The following is an 18,851-nucleotide window of genomic DNA, read 5'->3' as shown; positions in this document are numbered from 1 at the left end:
TGCCAGTTTTCTAATACCATATGTTCATATGTTTTTTTTTTTTTTTTTTTTTTATTTTTTTTTTATTTTTTTGCTTTGGCAAGCTTTTATTTTTTTTATCCAAAATTATTGCTTTTATTTTTTTTATCCAAAATTATTTACTGAGTAATTAAGTTGTTATTGACACAAGCAGGAAAATATAACTGGATTTTTTGGTTGTGTTTGTGTTTTGCATAAGCACATTTTCCCAAATACTTAGTTATACCTAGGTCTGCTATATCTGTTGTTCTTTCTGGATTTTTGAGGATTACTCAAATCCTACTTAGCAYGGTTAAGACTGCAAAACAGTTACTGAAAATCATCATAGCGATTRCTTCTGAGATTGTGCTACTGTTCAAGACTAAATAAGGCACTTTAAATGTTGGCTGAGACTATGGTTTTAATTACTGCGAATATCAGATAGTCTAATTAAAAATAATTTTCCGWCTACAGATATTATACCTGCATATCTAACTAATCGCCAGAACTTTAAGAGTGAATAAAGTGGAATTATTAACATTAGAAGAGGGTGTAATACTAGAGATCCAATATTAATCTTTGCAAATAATTTTTTAAAAAGCTTTAGTTCAAAGAACTTTCTTTCAAAATACTTTCTACCATCAGCTTTGCATTCATAACATAATTTTATGCAAACCTTGTTTTCCTGCCTTATGAGTTACTTAACTCCTGAGCCACAAAATTAGGTCATAATCATCTTTAATTACAACACGCATGTAAACTGCCAATAGAAATTTCATGGAGTCAAGTTCTCACTGCATTGATGAAGACTTCCAAGAAATAAAGACAGACTTCCTATCTGACTACTCCAGTAAATGTGTTGTTTTCAGGTTCCTTAAGATGAAGGTGAAAGAACAGGAATTCATATAGGGTTCTGTTAGAAACCAGAATATGGGTTTTGCAAAATTTTGGCCAATCAGAAACACCTCAAAATCAATAGAGTGCCTTTTTTTTTTTTCTTTAACTAGAAGTTTTCTGCTGTCTATAAGATATTGTGAACATATTTTATAATTTGGTCTGCAACATTCATAAAATGGCCTGCCATGTACTACATAAAATGCATGTAACTGGAAACTAAATAATRAGTATGTAATTCCATAGTCCATGAGAATACTAGGAAGTCATAATAGACAAAAACAAAGCAGTAGATTTAAAACTTCCATTARAAGTGTAAGAAAGTATTCTTTCTGTTCTATTTATCTTTGGAAAATGATGCCAAGATGCAAAATAGAAAAAAAAGAAACTGCTTACTGGCAAGAATCACATTATTATTGCACAATTTGAATAATCTACCCAAAGGTCATCAAAACTTGATTCCATGTATATTTAAACAAAGTTTGGGATTATCACTGTTCACATAAATAATTCATGGTCTCACTCTTCTTCCCCTAGAGGAGGTTGTTGTCAGACTTTGAATACTTAGCCCAGTGTGTCTGAAACTAACTTGCCAAGAAATTTATGCTTTTCCCCTGGGCTTGAGCTCTTTCCATGTGGGTGTTTYTGTGGGCTTAAAATTTCTTTATTAAATCTAAAAATTGAAAAAGCATAGAAAACTTGTTCCATATTTCCAAAAATAATAGTTAGAAAATTTTCAATTAATTTAATCAAAAACTTTTATTTCATAGTTTGTGCTGTTTCCGTTTTATCTATTAATGTTACCTTTCTTCAGGTTGCTGTGGAGCTCTTCAGAGACTGATTATCTTTTAGGAAAGGAGGGGGAAATAGGAAGATGTGATTATGCTAATGAGGGAAACACTAAAGGATTAGTACAATAAAACTCTTRCAGGGAATAGAGCTGAAGACTTTTGACACATGAAATGTGTTCATTTTTAAGGTTCAGAGAGATAGCAGATATGAAAAAGAAGGTATATTCATTGAATTAGAATGTATTATAGTGAAGTTCATAATTCTGGGCTTTATTCCCTGCTAATATGATTACAAGTCTGTCTTTCTGGAGGCATTGATGTCTGGGCTGACAGAAACTATGATTTTCTAGAATCAGTCTGCAAAGCTSCTATATAGTCTTACACATAAATTGCTGAATAGCATTATAAAATAGATATGTCTTTACAAATCTTGCTTTCTAATGACTTTGATTATTCTTTAAGAAATTCTTCATCTGAAASAAATATGACTGTGGCACCATCTATGAGGAATAGGCCATTTTTCTTAATCCTTAACAAGTATTAGTRTATTTCAGTTTGTGAGTTCTTTAGTTTGCTACTTCTTGGTACTCTGTTTTTCCTTTAAAATGCAGTTTGTACTCTTCGAGTTCGAATCATAGAATGTGAAGGGGTTGGAATGGACCTTAAAGATCATCTRGTCCCAASCCCCTCTGCCATGGGCAAGGCCACCTCCCACTAGACCAGGTTGCTCAAGGCTTTATCCAGCCCAGCTTCAAACACTGCCAGRGTTGGGGCATCCACAACTTCCTTGGGCAACCAGTGTTTCACCACTCTCACAGTAAAAAATTGCTTCTTAATATCTCACCTAAATTTCCTCTCTTTCAATTTGTATTYTTTATTCTTTGTCCTGTCATTACAGGCTGCTGTAGTTTAGGAATGGTGCTCCCCAGTTCAGTGCCCCCACCAGTCTCTCCCAAACCACACAGTATTCTCTCGCTCCCCCTTCCTCTTCCCCTTTCCACTGCACTGGGATAGAGTTGAGAATTGGAGGCACAAAAGGTGAAGATCATGGGTTTCGATAACAACAATTTACTGTAAACAGCAATGAGATAAGAAAAAATGAAGAGTAATAGCAGCAATATGAATAACAAAAGTGTACAAAAGAGAGAGTGATTCATATCCAAAAATGCTCACTGTGGAGCCTGTTACAATAGATTAGTGCCAGATGGCTTTCCCCCACCAAGTTTCTAACTAGAAGGAACGCCCTTTTCCAAGAGAGTCCTTTTCCCCACCCCTGGCAATGATGTGAGGTCCTATCACATCTGAATCCTGGCCATGTCCCTCCAGCTATTGCACAAAATTTAACCGTGTTYTGGCTCAAATCAGGACACAAAGAGTCCCTGTCCAGCTTCCCTGTAGGCCCCCTTCAGATACTGAAAGGTTGTTACAAATTCTCTACTCAAGCTTCTCCAGGCTGAAAAGCCCCAACTTGCTCAGCCTGCCTTCATAGGGAGGTGCTCCAGTCCTCTTATCAACTTTGTGACCCTCCTCTGAACTTGTTCCAGCAGCTGTGTGCCCAAAACTGGGCACAGCACTCCAGGTGAGGTCTCCCAAGGGCGGAGCAGGGGGGCAGAATCACCTCCTGTAACTTGCTGGCCGCACTCCTTTTGATACAGCCCAGGATTTGTCTGGCTTTCTGGGCTGTGAGCACACATGGCTTGCCCATGTTGAGTTTTCCATCAAAAAGTTCTCCATCCATCRCCCCCAAATCCTTCACAAGGCTGCTTTCAATCACTTCTCTGCCCAGCCTGTAGGTGTGTCTGGGATTGCCACAACCCAGGTGTAGGGCCTTGTGCTTCTCTTTGGTTGGACTTCATGAGGTTTGGACAGACCCAGCTCTCAAGCTTCTCAAGGTCCCTCTGGATAGCATCCCTTCCCTCCAGGGTGTCAACTGCACCTGCAAGTTGAATTGCTCTCTCTTAAGTGCGTGTGATGCTACTTTATTTGTAAGCTGRTAGCTACATGTTCTGTCTCAGAAAATATTTACACCTACGTCTGTAGTGTTATTTGAGTCATTGAAARAGCAGGTATCTGCTTTATAAGCAAATTAATACCTCTTGGGGGGAAATGAAAAGATTAAATTTTTTGCACATTTACTGTGGGTGACCAGTCTTTAAAGATAGGGAGAATCAGGCTGAGCCACTGAATTGGTCAAGCAGAACCAAAAATTCTGTTGCGTGACACATATTATCTCAGGAACAAGCTAACTTCTCCCTTCCACATTTTTCTCCTTGGGTTGTCATAGTCTCTTGCTGAATAGAATGAACTATTTTTATGCAAATATTAATGCAAAACTGTGACCTCATAGAAATTCCCAGAGGCCAAGGCTGCAAGACTGAAAACAGGTGTTCTAAACCATACTGCTTCAATCTGAAGTATTGTGTCTCCCCTCTTCCTCCTCCTTTTGTTATCCCTGAAAAGCTCATGTAGTGGGTTTGATTTCTGAGATGCAGTATTTGTCATTGTTAAGTCATGTCTGCAGTTTTGACCAGTTTTGACCACCTTTTATCTAAAGATAGAAATTCATGCCAATGTTTCTCTTGCWTATAGAGCCATGGTTCTGCTAGATACTCACAACTAAGGTAATACTGTTAGATGTGTGGGTTAGAATGTGATCAATCTGATTTAGATAGGCTTGTTCTTTAAAAACACTGGAGAGTGGGAAAAGCAATTTTAAGTTAATTGCATTTTAAACAGAAAGGTCATGGCAGAARAAACATATGTAATTCTGCTAACAAAAGTCTCTGTCAGTTGTTCATTTAATGGGGAAATGTGTGGACGTGTGCAGAATAACAGGAAAGAAAACTATGAGTGTGGTGTGGTGTCACAACATTTCTCTCAAAGTTGACTTGTTAGAATAGTTTTGACAGGAGGCATTGGCATAGTTTTGGGGAGTTAAATACACGGCTGTGAATCTTTTATCCATGGACTGCGTAATAGAAAACAAAATACAAACTTAATACTGAGTGTAGTGTCCTAAAGATGAGTCTGAAAAGGCAGAGACATGTTCATTCTTGCCATCTGTGATCCAATGAGTTTTTAATTAGATCAAGTTCTGTAGAAACAGTTTCTATGGGAGAGTTCTTCTGTGCAGAGTAGGCTATGGAGCAAACTAATTTACTGTTATGGTTTGACTCATCTGAGTAGATTTCCTGCGCCACTCTATTCTGTCCTTCTTCCTCTTCATCTGCCAGAGATCTTCTGCAGACCTTCACTCTTAGGGATAACTCTGCACAGCCTAGAGGAAAGCACTAACAAAGACATAGACTTGGGATGAGACTTTGTCCCTAATATTTCCTTTAAGTGGCCTCTGCTTTAGAAAGCATGTTCTGAAATACCTGATTGCTCCCATGAGTTGCACAGGAAGGGTTTAATGCTTGATTGACTGCTGTGGATTCTACAGCAGGGTTCAGGAACTTCATATGCTTTTGTGTATTTTGCCTTTATTTATATTGCCTTGGATGCTTCTTATGTAGCAACAAGAGAGTGTTACATGTAAAATAAGAGCTGTAAAGCAAGCAAGCCTTTTAGAAAAGAAAATATGTATTTCATTACAAATTTTATTTCTGTGATTATAAAGTAAAAGTTGATATGAACTAATATTCTCTTCACYTTCTGGTAGGCTATATTTCATGAATGCGGGGAGAATTAGAACATGGCAACAAAATTGAACACGATTAGTGGCATTGTCCAAAGGGGCTCATTTTTTGTGCTGTTCGGTATTTGTACCTGTGAATAGAAAAATATTCATAAGTATCTGAAACATTAGGGTATCTTTTTTTTTTTTTTAAAGCAAACACTGCCCTAACAATTCTGCATTAGTATTTAAGCTCTGTGATCTGGATGAGTGTAATAGCTCGCACCATGCCTGTTCCAACACCAGGTTTGCTGAATCTTAGTACAGAGGCAATGACAACAATGCAGAGGTCTTTGGAGCTTTCTGGGAGAACTGCCCATGCTAACAAGTGGTTGAGAGGTTCAGAAATGGACAAAGATGAGAGCAAGAGCCTCTTCAGCTCCTCCATACTCCAGCCTTCCCTTGACTTGCTCCTTATGTTGACATGTCCTTAGTGAGTTCCCAGTGTGTTACCACACCTCTGCAGCCAAATACCTCCTGCCTGTTTTCCCAGCTGCCACTTTTTCCTCCTGCTGCTTCATCCCCTTGTTTTGCCAGCTCCTGCACTGCTTCCTTGTATCTGCCACTGATCCCCTCATTTCTTCAGTACTTCTTACTTGATTACGATGGGAATAATAGGTCAAGAAGCAGGCTAAGAGGGACACAAAGGTGTGTGGGACAGACTAAAGGAGGTAGTGGCAGTGAGGTCTATAGTTTCCTTCGTTACATGCTTGGAAGTTTGTAGGGATGAAGTAAGAAAACTGTCATAGTCAAACAGTACTGAGAGTTGGGAGTCTGTTTCTACAGACCTAGGAATTCTCAGTAGTTGCCATGTGAGGTGAGCACTGCTATTCAGATGTCTTCATTTGTGTGCTCTTYTTTCCTTGGTACTCATACTAAAAAACAGTGCTTTAATATATGAAAGGCTGTGTGGTAAGTTGTTTTTAAAACATATCATAGAAACTCTCAGTTAGGCAGCTTAATTTAATTAATACGTTAATCTTCTAACTGTAAAACAAGGAGAATTTTCTGTGTTTAGGTGTCTGAAAGTACTAAAAAGCTGTCTTTTTTATAAGAGATCAGTCTTCTGTAGCAGGACTTTAGGGAATTTTACTCTACTTTTCTTTGGAATGGTTCATGTTTAATTATAGTATTAGTACAGTTCATGTTTGATTATAGTATTAGTACAGTGAGAAGATTCTGTAGTATTTATTCAAAAAGGCAGGTAAAAAAATGGTTTGACATCATTCACACAGGATTTACTGAAAAAGATTTTGTTTTGACTGCAAGCAAAGTGAATTCATAACTGCATATGACAAGGAACCACACAGTTATAAATGCTGAAGGAAGTATTAATTACTTGGAGTCGTTCCCTTCACAACACTCCCTTGTATTTTCATATCAGTGGTATTATATTTCCTTCTTTTGTGTTTACTTTTACCATTGGCTTAGTCTCAAGTTTATTGCTGTATTAACAAGGATTTTGTGTGTRAAGTAGATGATTTTTCTTCCTAACCCTGCCAATGCTACATTATTGTATTCTAATAGGCTGGCTTTTGTCTGAACTAATCCAGCAATCTGTGTTTTTACAGCAGACTTATTCTAATGACTAATGTTTGAACATGCTTGTTGTGGGCAGTGTGCATGTATGAGTTCAGTAAGTCAATGGGAGCTTGACCTGTTTATTCTAAGTCAGCAGAAAAATAATATTAAACTAATAAAATAACCTGTCCCTGAAAACTCAGGAAGGGCACTCACATTTCCCTATGGGAATTCTTTCATCAAGTATGAAATTATTACTGTTAGAATTAGGAGACGTTTGTGAGGGAGGAAGTTGTACAGAGACCCAGTAATTACTTTGGAAAAGAGACAATTTACTTTTCCAGATTTGGGCATTTTTTAGACCTGAATTACAAGGTAGCCTGGAGTGATTTGAACTGCTGTTGAATGGCTTAAAAAAGACAAGTTTTTCTTGTGAAAACTGTGCAATGAGAAGGCCTTTTAGCATTCTGCTTTTTCACTTGTAGCAGCTCAAATAACARATCTTTTAAGACAATGTGTGTTTTAAGCTGTTTTTAAGTATATTGGTAACCTTTTGTTTCTACGCATATCTGAAAACTCTTTTATTTGCAAGTAGCTTTTTTTTTATAGCGGAGCACTGTTTCCTTGTTTGTAACCACACAGGAGTTAACATTTTATGGCTGATAGACATTCTTTTTTCAAACGAGGTATATTCTCTCCTTATTCAGGAAGCTGGTGGGTTTTCTGTGCACATGTGTTGGCCCCGTTGCCTATCATCTTTTTACCTTCCTGCTTTTTTTGTTTCTTTTGCAGATGTCACCAGTCACCAGTAAGTCAGGGAACCTAAAATCTATCTCCAAACATGTCACAGATGAAGACTCACCTGCAATACAGTAAGCAAGAAACGCTTAAAACAATTTGCAATGTTATTTCTACAACTGCTGTTTGAAAACTGTGAGAAATTTTGGAAGGGTTATTTTGTTTTTCAAGTAAAACAAGAAATTAGCTTTAGGGTAATCAGTTAGAGGGTGTTTCACACCCAAAATGTGGAGGAAATAAAAGTGCATATACATGTGCATATCCCCAAAAGAGCAAGGACTATAATATACATGACAATCAAAACTCAGCAATATGAGGTTGTTCCTTGGCATCCCTTAGCTATGTGTTAGCATTTATTGCTGCAGACTGCAAACTATTTTTGCACCTTCTGAAAATTAATTAATGCAAATTCCAAAAGGTTGTCACATTCTAAAAAGATGCCAGCAGCACCTTTGATGGTGACACTTGCATTTTTTAAAAATCATATCTCTCAGCTGTGTGAAAGCTGTAAGCAGATAAGATCTCAGTGTTTTGAATAAGAGCTTCCACAACATCTTTAGCTATTGCAACCATTTGTACTTGAAAAATTGATATCTGAAAGTCCTTCCTCTGATTGTCATAGTATCTGCCACCTTATCTTATTTCAGTGATCATTTCCCAGACTAGTTCCCTCCTCCTATAAATAATCTGTCCATTATGCTGCAGATGCACATAAATACCTAATTTTGACCTGCCTTTAAATCTTAGTTTTGTATCTCCAGCTGTATCTAGGTGTCTAGATTTGATAATAAATTGTGAATGGAAAGTTTAACCCTCATGATGAAGATGGGGCTGTACAACTACACATTGACAGAATTCAGTGCTGAATTTTGGGCACGACTATTCTGACAATATATACATTAAGGAAGGAAATGCCTTAAAAGCACAGTTGCTGTGACGGTTGACACAGTCTGTTAGAAGTCAGTGTCAAAAATTTGGGATGACTCAACTCCATTGGTAGAAMTTCAGGAAACAATTATTTCAAGTGACCTTTCCAGGGCATCCACTGAAAAATGTGGGACCACAGATTTAAAATGTGGAATCATAAATGGTTTAAGCAAATTCAAGAGTTTGGAGTCATACCAATTATGGATGTTAATTTTAATGGGAGCTAGGGCTGTCCTAAGGAGGTGCCACACTGAAGGAATAGAACCCCAAAATTATTCAATTACATTTCAAAAAGGTGAGAGAACACACCTACATGCCTGAGTCACTGGAATGTGCTCCCTCATCCTGAACTATAGGGAGCAGGAGCATGGTGGAGATTCTAGTCTCAATTGATTCATGCTCCATGTCATAGCACTTCATGGCAGTGACCACATGTACCAGGTTTTTTTTCAAAAAAGACTACAATAAAGATTTGCCTTATTGTGAGAGCTAGAAGAGAAAAGGATCCTCTGACACTGCTGATGCCACTAGTTTCAAAAACTCCCATGTATTTCTGTTTATAGGTGTTTATGCAACACAGATCAGATAATAAAACAGCTCAGAAACATGGCTGCCTATTTTTCATGAAAACTTTCACTTCACTATTACCAAAACCATGACCTGCCAGGGCTCTGACAGAACTGTATTTTTCTTGCTCACTGCAGTCACTGTGTCTTGAAATTCCTTAAAAATTCATACGCATGCAAAAGGAAAAGGTTTCTATTTCAGCATCTAACAGCAATATCAACATGACTTGAGATCCAGTCCAATCTGTACTGAAATAGTTGCTCCACCTACAACATACTGTTATTTTTCTGTTTTCTGTGAAAATACACGTWATATCCATTTCACTTTGATGTGTATGGTATGAAGTTTATTTACCACATAATTCCTAAGAATCAAGTGAGATGTGGTTGCCARGCACACACTTTCAATACGGAGAAGTGAAACTTTACCACCTGCACAACTCTCTAAGCCAAATGAACGATTGCTGGTTTGCTTATTAGAAGWGTATTGTTCATTACGGCCACAATACCTGCTGTAAAAGAGCAAGTCCTTATGAAGTGTCTATCTCTGAGAATTTCTGGGTAGAAAATATGGGTTTGCAATAGGAAAACAAATTTTATAGAAGATGGTAGTAGACTTTTATCTTAGCCACGCAGTTAAGGTATCTTCTGCGGACTCCAGGAGAAATAGAGAAAGGATGCTAAGTGACTTTAATTAAAGATTTGATACATTATCACATCTGATGTTCAAATAATAAAAAGATGAAAACTTCTTCTCAAAATTACAGTAGCTTTATATTGGAAATAGCATAGTAACCTTACCTTTTGAAAGTGAATGATTAGCTGCTATTTGTCAGTACAGCCATTATCTCCATATATATGTTCCCATTGCATGCTTCTGTTGAGCTACCCCAGGTAGTGCTCTCTGCATAAATTTACACAAGACCCAGCTGAACACTCTGTTTGGTACACTGGTACTTACATCATGGAATAATTAYGACTTTATACCCTAGTTTCTTCATGCAGCAGTACTCCCCAGATTGTTCTAGGAATCYTAACACAGAGAGTCTTAGACTCCAGAATCTTTTCCTTAGGATGTTCCAGGACTAGAGCTKCAGCAATCCACATATTCATAAGCATACAGTTTAGCTTAAAAGAAAATTCCAACTATAGGCAGATATTCACCAGTTCATTTGCAAGGCTGATGTGTAAACRTTTTAATCTATAAAGTCTGATTACATTAGCACAGTATCATCAACAGTGCRCACTTGTAGCAGCACCCTTTTTGTGGAAAAGACACACATTACATTTTTCAGTCTTCAGTCATCCATTTGCTTATGTGTTTCAGCAGCATTAAACATTACAGTTCAGACCATAAACCAAGACCCTTTTGTGCTAGCACAATACAAATTTTTAACAAAGACAGTACCTTCCTTTGAAAAGTTAGAGTCGAAGTGTTGTTACATATTTATAGTTAAGTAAAGTTACAACTTCTGGCAAGAGTGGGAATTCATGGKAGAAGTGGTGTAACATCTGCATAATTCACAGCATCGTGTGCAAAACCAGTCAGAGGCACTCACTGGGATACAGGAGCTTGGCTGATCCTTTTGGCACGTATGAAGCCTGAAAAGCATAAATAGATATTAAAGTGATTTCTGACTCTGTCCATGTTCAGGTAAATTAAAATGGAAAAGCTAATCTTATTCACTTTGACAGCGTGTCTTATTCTTGTTGTATAAATAAACCAGGAATCTCTCCTTAATTGTAAGTATTTTGGTGTCTGAGCTTAGGAAAGTAAAAAAAAAGGTGCAATTTCTTTTATGAGCGGAGGAGACTGGTAATTTGTATTTTTTAATTACATCTGTTGTCTATTGATCAAGATGAGCTGATTTTTGAGATCACGAGCAGTTCTTTTCAAAGCAATGCTATGATAAAAAAGTAGACTAGTGGAGTGGTCTCATATTTTGTCTTCATGGTTTTTCTGTCTTTGTTCTGCTGTGGAACAGTAGTTTTTGTAGTTGTTTCAGCATTGTGCTCAAGAGGACAGGCAGACAATTGCTCTAACACATCAGCTGTAGGTGGAAAAAGCTCTAAATTTGGGCTAACTTTGTGTTTCTTTTACTCTTTTTATATCCACCTTCCTCTAGAGGTACAAAGAAAAAGAAGAAAAGGATACAAAGGAATGAGAGAGAAAATCAGCACAACTTAATGAGTGTCGATACTCCTCTGTCATCAGTTACAGCTAATGGTGTTGAAAACGAACCTACATCCCATGGGGTGGAATTGAAGAAGAAGAAGAAAAAGGCAGCGAGAAGCTCAAACTTAAGCACAAATGGAAGGACAAATACTGCCTTTGAGCCAGAATGCCATGACGCACAGCCATAATTTATTTCAGAATACTGGGGTGATCTTCATAACACATTTTATACGCTGTAATTACGATCTCTCTTCTAGGATTAACAACAAAGAAATTAGAATACTTAAATATGCAAAATGGTACCAGTTATGACCTACCAGTGGTGCAAACCTGTTTTGGATGAATTTTGCCCTGCGTTCCTTGAAATCTACAGAACTTGGAGATTCAGCTCCTTACTGGATTGAGAAAGAACTGACACTTTCAAATACATTGTTTGCTAATTTGATATCTGATTAAATCTTCACTTGGGCGTTTATGTAGGCTTTAGATCAGTCCACTGGGAGCAGAGAATCAAGTGGAAAAGTGTGAAAACAAGCCCAACCACTACATAAGTTACTAAATGAATGTTTTAAAGTGTGCTGTAAGTAGAATRGAAGGGTGTTCAGAACGGTAAAATACCAAAGGAGTGCTGACATTAAGGTGAATCTGAAAAGACAAGCTTTTAAAAAATATTTTCCTGACATCAAATATATGTTGGGACTGCATTTTGCAGTTCTGAAGGGAATTGTGGGGTAGCTACCTATGCAACTACACTGTCTTCAGTAGGACTAGTTGTTCCTATCAAAATAAATTAGTGTTGCAAATTCCAGGGAGTTACATTTTTCAAATGAGGTGTTCGGCACATAGGAAAGATTCATTGCAGTTTTTTCAGAGTTCCTGGCTGCTTTGGCAGCACTCTTGCCAAATATACTTTCTTTTGTCTCAATGATATATTTCACATCCAACTATGCTGTTTGTTTTACTTGTAGTCTTTATTCACTTGTACCATTAATTATTTTTTTACTTGAGTATTATTTTGTGAACTTCTACTAATGACTTCCCTAATTATCTATGGTGTTAAATAATTTATATTTTATATTAAACAAAACACTTTCTATCAGTTAGTGTTGGTATTTTTTTCTGGCTCATGATGCCCAGTTTATTTTTACTCTGCTAGGAAATTCTTTCTCCTCCCCCTCTGAAGCAATAAATAACATAAAATTAGAAAGCCCTTATWTAGTAGACAGGGCACTTGATTCCATTAAAAAAAGAAGTGAAAATAACAATGCTGGGCACTGATGTGTGAAATGCACCCAGATGCAGAGGACTAGTTGCTGTGTATTGTAATATCCTCCTTGCACATGTTTTAAAGCCAGAAAAGTCTGTAAACTTCTTTTCTTTCGAGTAAAGCGCCCAGAGAATACTCTTTTTTTTGCCCCACTGGCAGTGGTTATTTGCAAGCAGTTCTAGCTTTGCTGTGCCTGGAGTGTGTGCATGGAGYCCTGCCCTAAATGGGGTTTGCAAATGTGTGCTGGAGACTTAGTAATGTCTCTTTCCCCAGTCAGAGGTGGTGTAAAATTACCTTGGTCCTGGGGCTGCCTGGTCCTGTCAAGGACCTCTTGTCTCCCTGCAGTRTATTTCAGCTCATTGTCCTAGGTGGCATTTAGAGATTTTATAAAGGAAAAAAATCTCRACATCTTACATTTCTTAAAATGTCCTGGGTCACGTTTAAAACAAGGGCAGAGCGTGACATCAGGCTCCACGTCAGGGAGAGCTGAGCAGTAGCCAAGATSTGGGAGCTCATTGGAAAGCATTGTAAAATGTTAATTTGGCATTGTCGACACTGAAGACAGAAATAACACTTCAGATAAACACCACAGAGAGATGGTAGTTCTAATCAAAGGCACAGCACCTCCTTTCATGCTTGCGAACTAGGGCTCCAATTATGTTCACTGCTCTGAAGCTGAATAGAGCTGCTTTGCCACACTTTCCAAATTGAGAGGAGAGGCAGCAGTAGTGTCTTCCAAGGCACAGTTCCAAATAACAATTAAGCAGAAGGAATCAGATAAGAGCCAAACATGAAAATGCAGGAGTTGAAAATAAACTGTTCATAATGTTTTCTTGTAATTGCAATAGCTTTTGTTTTGCTTCTGTATTTTTTTTTCTTCCCTACCACATGGTTGGTTAGAGACTTCTATTCCTTTATACACAGTGTCACTGGTGCTAGTTTTCTACATTCATTTAACAGAAAAGGAACAAAAATACCTGAAATTAAAAAAAAAGTCTATGATCCTTCAGTGTTAAAATTAGAACCTTCACCCTAAAATCTTTTTAACAAATTATGAGCATGGCAMAATGGCAAAGAAGTTTTTACCTTTTGTTCAGAAACATGGTTGATACATTAATTTTAAGAAGAACTGCTTTTTGATGTTACTAGAGTCTTTATTCTTCAGGYATTGCTGTTGGGATTTTAAATTTACAAAAAAGGGATAGAACTTTTAAAGAGTTTGGATTAGTGTAATGGTTTAAAAAGGAAGTTTTAATTTAAAAGCTAATACAATGCTTCTTGTTTCTGTGTTAATGCAGTCTACATATTTCTTAAAATCACCTTACAGTGAATATCGTGCATTTGCTGAATATTGTGCAAGTACTTAGAGGGCCTAAATTTCAGTGAAAGTAAAGAATTCCAGAAGGAATTGCCCTACTGAAAATTTCCCCCCTTTTTTTTTTTTTAAGATGAAGAATTAGAAGTGTCCTACAGAATTGTTCCCTAAACCATTGATGTGTGAATTAAAATGCAAGAGTTATAAGTCTCTGTGAGACTTCCTTGGAGGGTGACACAAGTTCATTACTGGAACAAAACAGATAAAAAGTTGCTTAAAAAAGGGTGAATATTAGATATTTATAGCTGCTGGTGATAGCAGTGTCGTAGGTCTTTCATTGTTCTGGTGTTTGTAGGTTTTGTGTGTGTGGTTACACCATACAGTTGCTATTATGTTTTTATGATATGGCAGAGATACCGAACGCTGTGCGTAAATCAGCAGCACAGAAGAAAATGGAKGGCCACGTTTTTCCTGTGTTTCCCAATAGCCATCAAATTGCATTTAGTTTTTTCCTTAAAATAATTTGAGGAGCAGACATCATAAAACATAATAAGTGTATTTGTAGCATCACTTAATTCAGAAGGCAGTAGGGGATGGATCACAGTCAAACAAGGGCTAATGAGAACACAGAGGAACATGACAACCGAAAGTCTCTGTTGACTAGTGAACTAAATCTGCCGGCTGGACGCAATTGTCTGATGGAGAATTGAATGTCAGGATCATTTAGGGTTAACAATGGCCCATTACAAGCAAAAGCAGACAGCTATGAAAAATAGCCGGCATGGTAGCCATTCTGCAGGGACCGTGGATGCAAACTTGATAATGAGGCACTTCATTCACTACATCCTTCTGCTCTAATTAYTCAGGTGAATAGGAAATACTTCGTTTAAGGCGGGAACAGACTAAAGCAAAAACACTTGTTTGGTAAACACAAAGAGTGATGGGGTKTTTTAATGATCCTTTTCCAGCATGTATGAAATTAGTATGTATGCAGTGCAACCTATTTTATGGATGTGGAAATTGGGAGSGGATAGAAATATTTTCTGAGTGGTGGAGGGAGGCCAGGAAGATTCATGTAGAGGTTGGTACTCCTGGTTTTTCCCTTAGCGTTCTGTCCAATGTCCATACAGAATAATTTTGACAAATTAACTTAAAGATGTACACCTGCACTTGTAAAAATACAATGTGTAAGTTGAAGGGRTTTTATTGCTTGGAGTTTAGAATACATGCTTTAGGAACAGAACTGCTGCATGTAGGGAATAGAAACAAGAGGAGGTCTGAGAGAGGGAAATAAGCAACTTGAGAAGAGAGCTGCTGCTTGGGGGAGACTTACAAAAATGTGGCAATTAGAAATTGGAACTTAAGAAGAAGGAACAGAAGATAGATGTAGGTGTGTTATAGCAGAGCTTTGGTTGCTTCAGTCATGTTTTTTAGACTTTGGAAATTCAGATATTTAACCACTTCACTTTTTAAAGCATTTGTTTTGTGCCATTTACAGAAGCTTTCTAGATGAACTCTCAGAACCCATGAAGAACATGCTGTGTCTCCCCAGTAACTCTTAGCTCCATAGTGTTATAACTCTGAGCTACAGCCTGAAAAGTTCCACAGAGTCTGTGACTGGCAGAGCTGTTGGGATACATGAAGCTTTCATTCCCTGATTTTTGGCACAGGTCTTCAGAAGGCACCTTTATAGTTGTTGCCTTTTACAGTGGGCACCTCTGCCTTGATTCAGTCCTCTCCAGCCTCTTCATGTGGTACAAAACAGCTACAGCAGACACTGGAACTTCACACCAAGAGTCAAGCTGCTCTTTTAAACTTTTAATATTATATGATCCCTTTCTTRCACGTGGGTGTGTTCTGCTCACAGTGGTTTTGGCAAGAGCCGTGTCTTTTGTTCATCTGTTGCATGAGCAGTTGCTGGCTGCCCTCCCCTTCAGCAGGGGCTGTTTACCAGCAGTGAGATGTTTATGCACAGTCCCAGTCCTGCAAGCTGCTCGGAGTAGATGKACCCCTGTACTCAAAGCTCCAGCAAAGTCAGCAAGGATTAGGCTTTGAGCCACAGCATTGTGGCTGCAATTAGTGTATACTAGCCCTAAAGATTGGGAAAATATTTTCTATCTTGCAGTCGTAGATGGAGATGTCAGCTCTGCATTTCATCTAAAACTTCGTCCACCTGATTTTTTGTGAGGACTTAGTCAAGCCAAATGAATTTGCCCTGTGTTCGGCTGTGACAAGCAAGTWTACAAGTCCTGTGTAATGCTCAAATGTAAATAATCAGCAGAAACTGCAGATGCACCTTTTAGCGGGAAAAAAATGTTTCCACTCCGGTAAAGTAATATCAGTAAAATCTATGCTCTGAGCAGACTTCAAATTTTTGTTGCATTTATATCGCCTGCAAAGGCAGGGAGTATAATAAACTAGTGTGTAGCAGCTGTAAATTTTCTGAGGATTTATCTAACCACAAATACATCGAAATGGGGAAATAGGTCTATATTAAACTGTGCAAGATGCTGCTGGAACTCAGCCACTTCTGCAACATCCTGTAATTAATTTATTATGACAGGTCTGGCAAACTGAAACACCCAATACGCTTGCGACAGACTGTTATGATATAGCTGTTTGAAAACCCTGTAGTCCCATAAAATGCAGGTATTAAAGGCAAAAGAAAAAAAAAAGGGTAGCCCAGTATTACCTTTATTTCTCTATTATCGAAAATTTTTCACCAGCATGAGTGCACATGGCAGAGTCAGTACCTCTGCCTGCACTGACTGGAAAGGAAATTGTTGCAGAATATATTGGCTTAGATCCTGCAGTTCTGGAATGAGAAGGAGAGTTAATGAAGTTCCACAGACATATTCAACTGAGGAACCTTTTTTCACACATTTTCTGAGTCAGTGCAGGCCTAGCCATGTCTTTGGTGATGAAGTTAATAAGAGGAGCTGAGACACTCAGTGCTGGTTTAACTTTTTTCTTGGTGAGTCCATATTTGTTTCTCTGCCCGTGTTAAAGACACTTGGTCTTATTTAACGATAGTGAAARAGTTCCAATGAAAATGCCTGTGAGTTGCAAAGAGAATTAGTACAGATTTCTCACAAATCAGTTTTTAATGTCTGTTGCTGCTCTAGTTCTTACAAAGGTGACTGCAACAGGTTGTCCTTGCATTCAGCTGCTTATTTTAAGTTCTTTCCCTCAGCTCTCAGTTAAAATGAAGAAATACCAAATTTCATCCTTTTCTGGGGATTATCAGTATTGAAAATCCTGCTATTAATCCACAGGTAAACATAGCTGATTCAGCACTGCACAGCTGTATAATTTGATGAAAATCCTCTTTCTCCCCTCCCAAATTTTTGATAAGTAGAATAGGCTGGTTTGCTTCCTTGTACTGTGTTTTAATGTGCACAAATGAAACCTTTGCATATCCATTGCTCCAGGTGAGCCGTGCAGAGTACATGCAAGTGGTTATCATCACCAAGTGTTGCTCRTTCAGCAGGGCTGTTTCATTATGGACAATAATTATTATTCCCTTAGTTCTACCTCAACGTTTTTATTTTGCCATTGCATCATCACCCAGGTTTTTKKKKTTTTTTTTTCAGTGTATGTCATCAGGATTTTGACACMTCTGTATAGACTGTACAAAGCAGCTTGACGTTACGTTCTGCATTCACTTTAGCGCTGGATGGGGATACACAACCATGGGTGTGATGGTGACATCAGCCCGAGGCTCATTAAAATAAATGCCATCCAAAGCCAAGCTCTAGCAGCYTGCATAAGCCTATAATAAGCTTATACGGGGGTGGTTAATCCCCATTGTGGTTTGGTATAATGTCATAATAAAAAAGTGACATCAGGGAAAGGGCAGAGGGGGCAGTAAATGTGCTCTGCRGTGTGGCCAAGGGCTCCTGCCATCCCTCCTCCTTAACCAACAGCAGGAGCAGATCTGAGCAGGTCCAGGTTGCAATAGAGGGTGATTGAAAATGGCTCTTCTGTTAACTGAGACAGAACTACAGAGCCATAAATATCCCAGGGTGGCTTTCCTCAGTGATGTATCATGGATGTGCACAGGCAGACAGAAGGTGTGGAGCAACACATGGTCCTGTGCTGGCTTGCTTCCCATGAAGCCTCACTGRACCTTGCGGGTGCTGTTCTCCAAAGGAAACATCCCATAATCAGGACTCCTGGTTTAGACCTCAGAGCTMCTAATTAGTTGTCTGTATCCAAAGGTTTGGATGAGAAAGAGGTCAGCAGGCAGGAGGGTGCCCTCACTCCTCAGAGACACYCAGGGCACTCTCCTCACAGGGTGGTGCTGAGCAGGGCCAGGGCTCAGGCTTGCTGCTCCCCAGGGATGAGAGCCAGCCACTGAACCAGCACCGGGAATGCGGGTGGAAGCTTTAGACAGTGCTTTCGTCTCATGCTTGGTTGAAGTGGTAGCTACAGTTGTTTTTTCTTGCTGTTCTTTCAGTGAGGGTTGTATTTTCTCTAGAGGCAGAAAAAGCCCTCAATGGCAGCTCTTTGAGTTTAGTGTCTCTGGCATTTTGCCCTTGGTACTCTTTGTCAATACAATAATGGAGTTTTCCAAGTCATGTTTGGAAACCTGGGCACCTGGCTCTTGCTGAGACTKACTTGAGGCAGTGTTTTTGACATCAGGCTTCTGGGACAAGAGTTACAGACTTGGCTGTCTCCACTTAGACCCTTGCGTAGCCTGAATTCATAGGAAATGAAATGTCTGACAATTCTCAGGTTCTGATTTTTGGTCAGGTTCTGTATTGGAGGACAGAGACTTGTGTAGACAGGGACTAAGATACAATTTCCTGATGGTTTGTGCTCTCATCTAACAACAACTTGATTCAGTTTTCTTCGTCAGAAGAGTTAATATTTTTAACAATGTTTAGCATTGACTGGGCTTTTTCCATTCCAGTGAAACAG

At 38.5% G+C, this 18,851-nt stretch overlaps 1 protein-coding gene across 4 annotated transcripts in view; it reads left to right on the top strand.

Annotated features, from left to right (window-relative positions):
- AHI1 (Abelson helper integration site 1) overlaps positions 1–12,445 on the top strand; it is an 85,682-nt gene extending 73,237 nt beyond the window's left edge. For all 4 annotated transcript variants that reach the window (XM_057364419.1, XM_057364418.1, XM_057364421.1 and 1 more), the window contains 2 exons: positions 7,672–7,751; positions 11,297–12,445. In XM_057364419.1, the coding sequence (XP_057220402.1) occupies positions 7,672–7,751; positions 11,297–11,534 (318 nt within the window). In that variant the 3' untranslated portion in view covers positions 11,535–12,445. The remainder of the gene's footprint in view (positions 1–7,671; positions 7,752–11,296) is intronic.
- Positions 12,446–18,851: the final 6,406 nt, after the last annotated feature.

Source organism: Malurus melanocephalus, unplaced genomic scaffold (assembly GCF_030028575.1).
Source record: "Malurus melanocephalus ecotype Western Australia unplaced genomic scaffold, MMel_1.1 scaffold_38, whole genome shotgun sequence".
NCBI lineage: Eukaryota > Metazoa > Chordata > Aves > Passeriformes > Maluridae > Malurus > Malurus melanocephalus.
The sequence above is the reverse complement of the archived record's forward strand: the minus strand, read 5'-3'. Positions and strand labels throughout refer to the sequence as shown.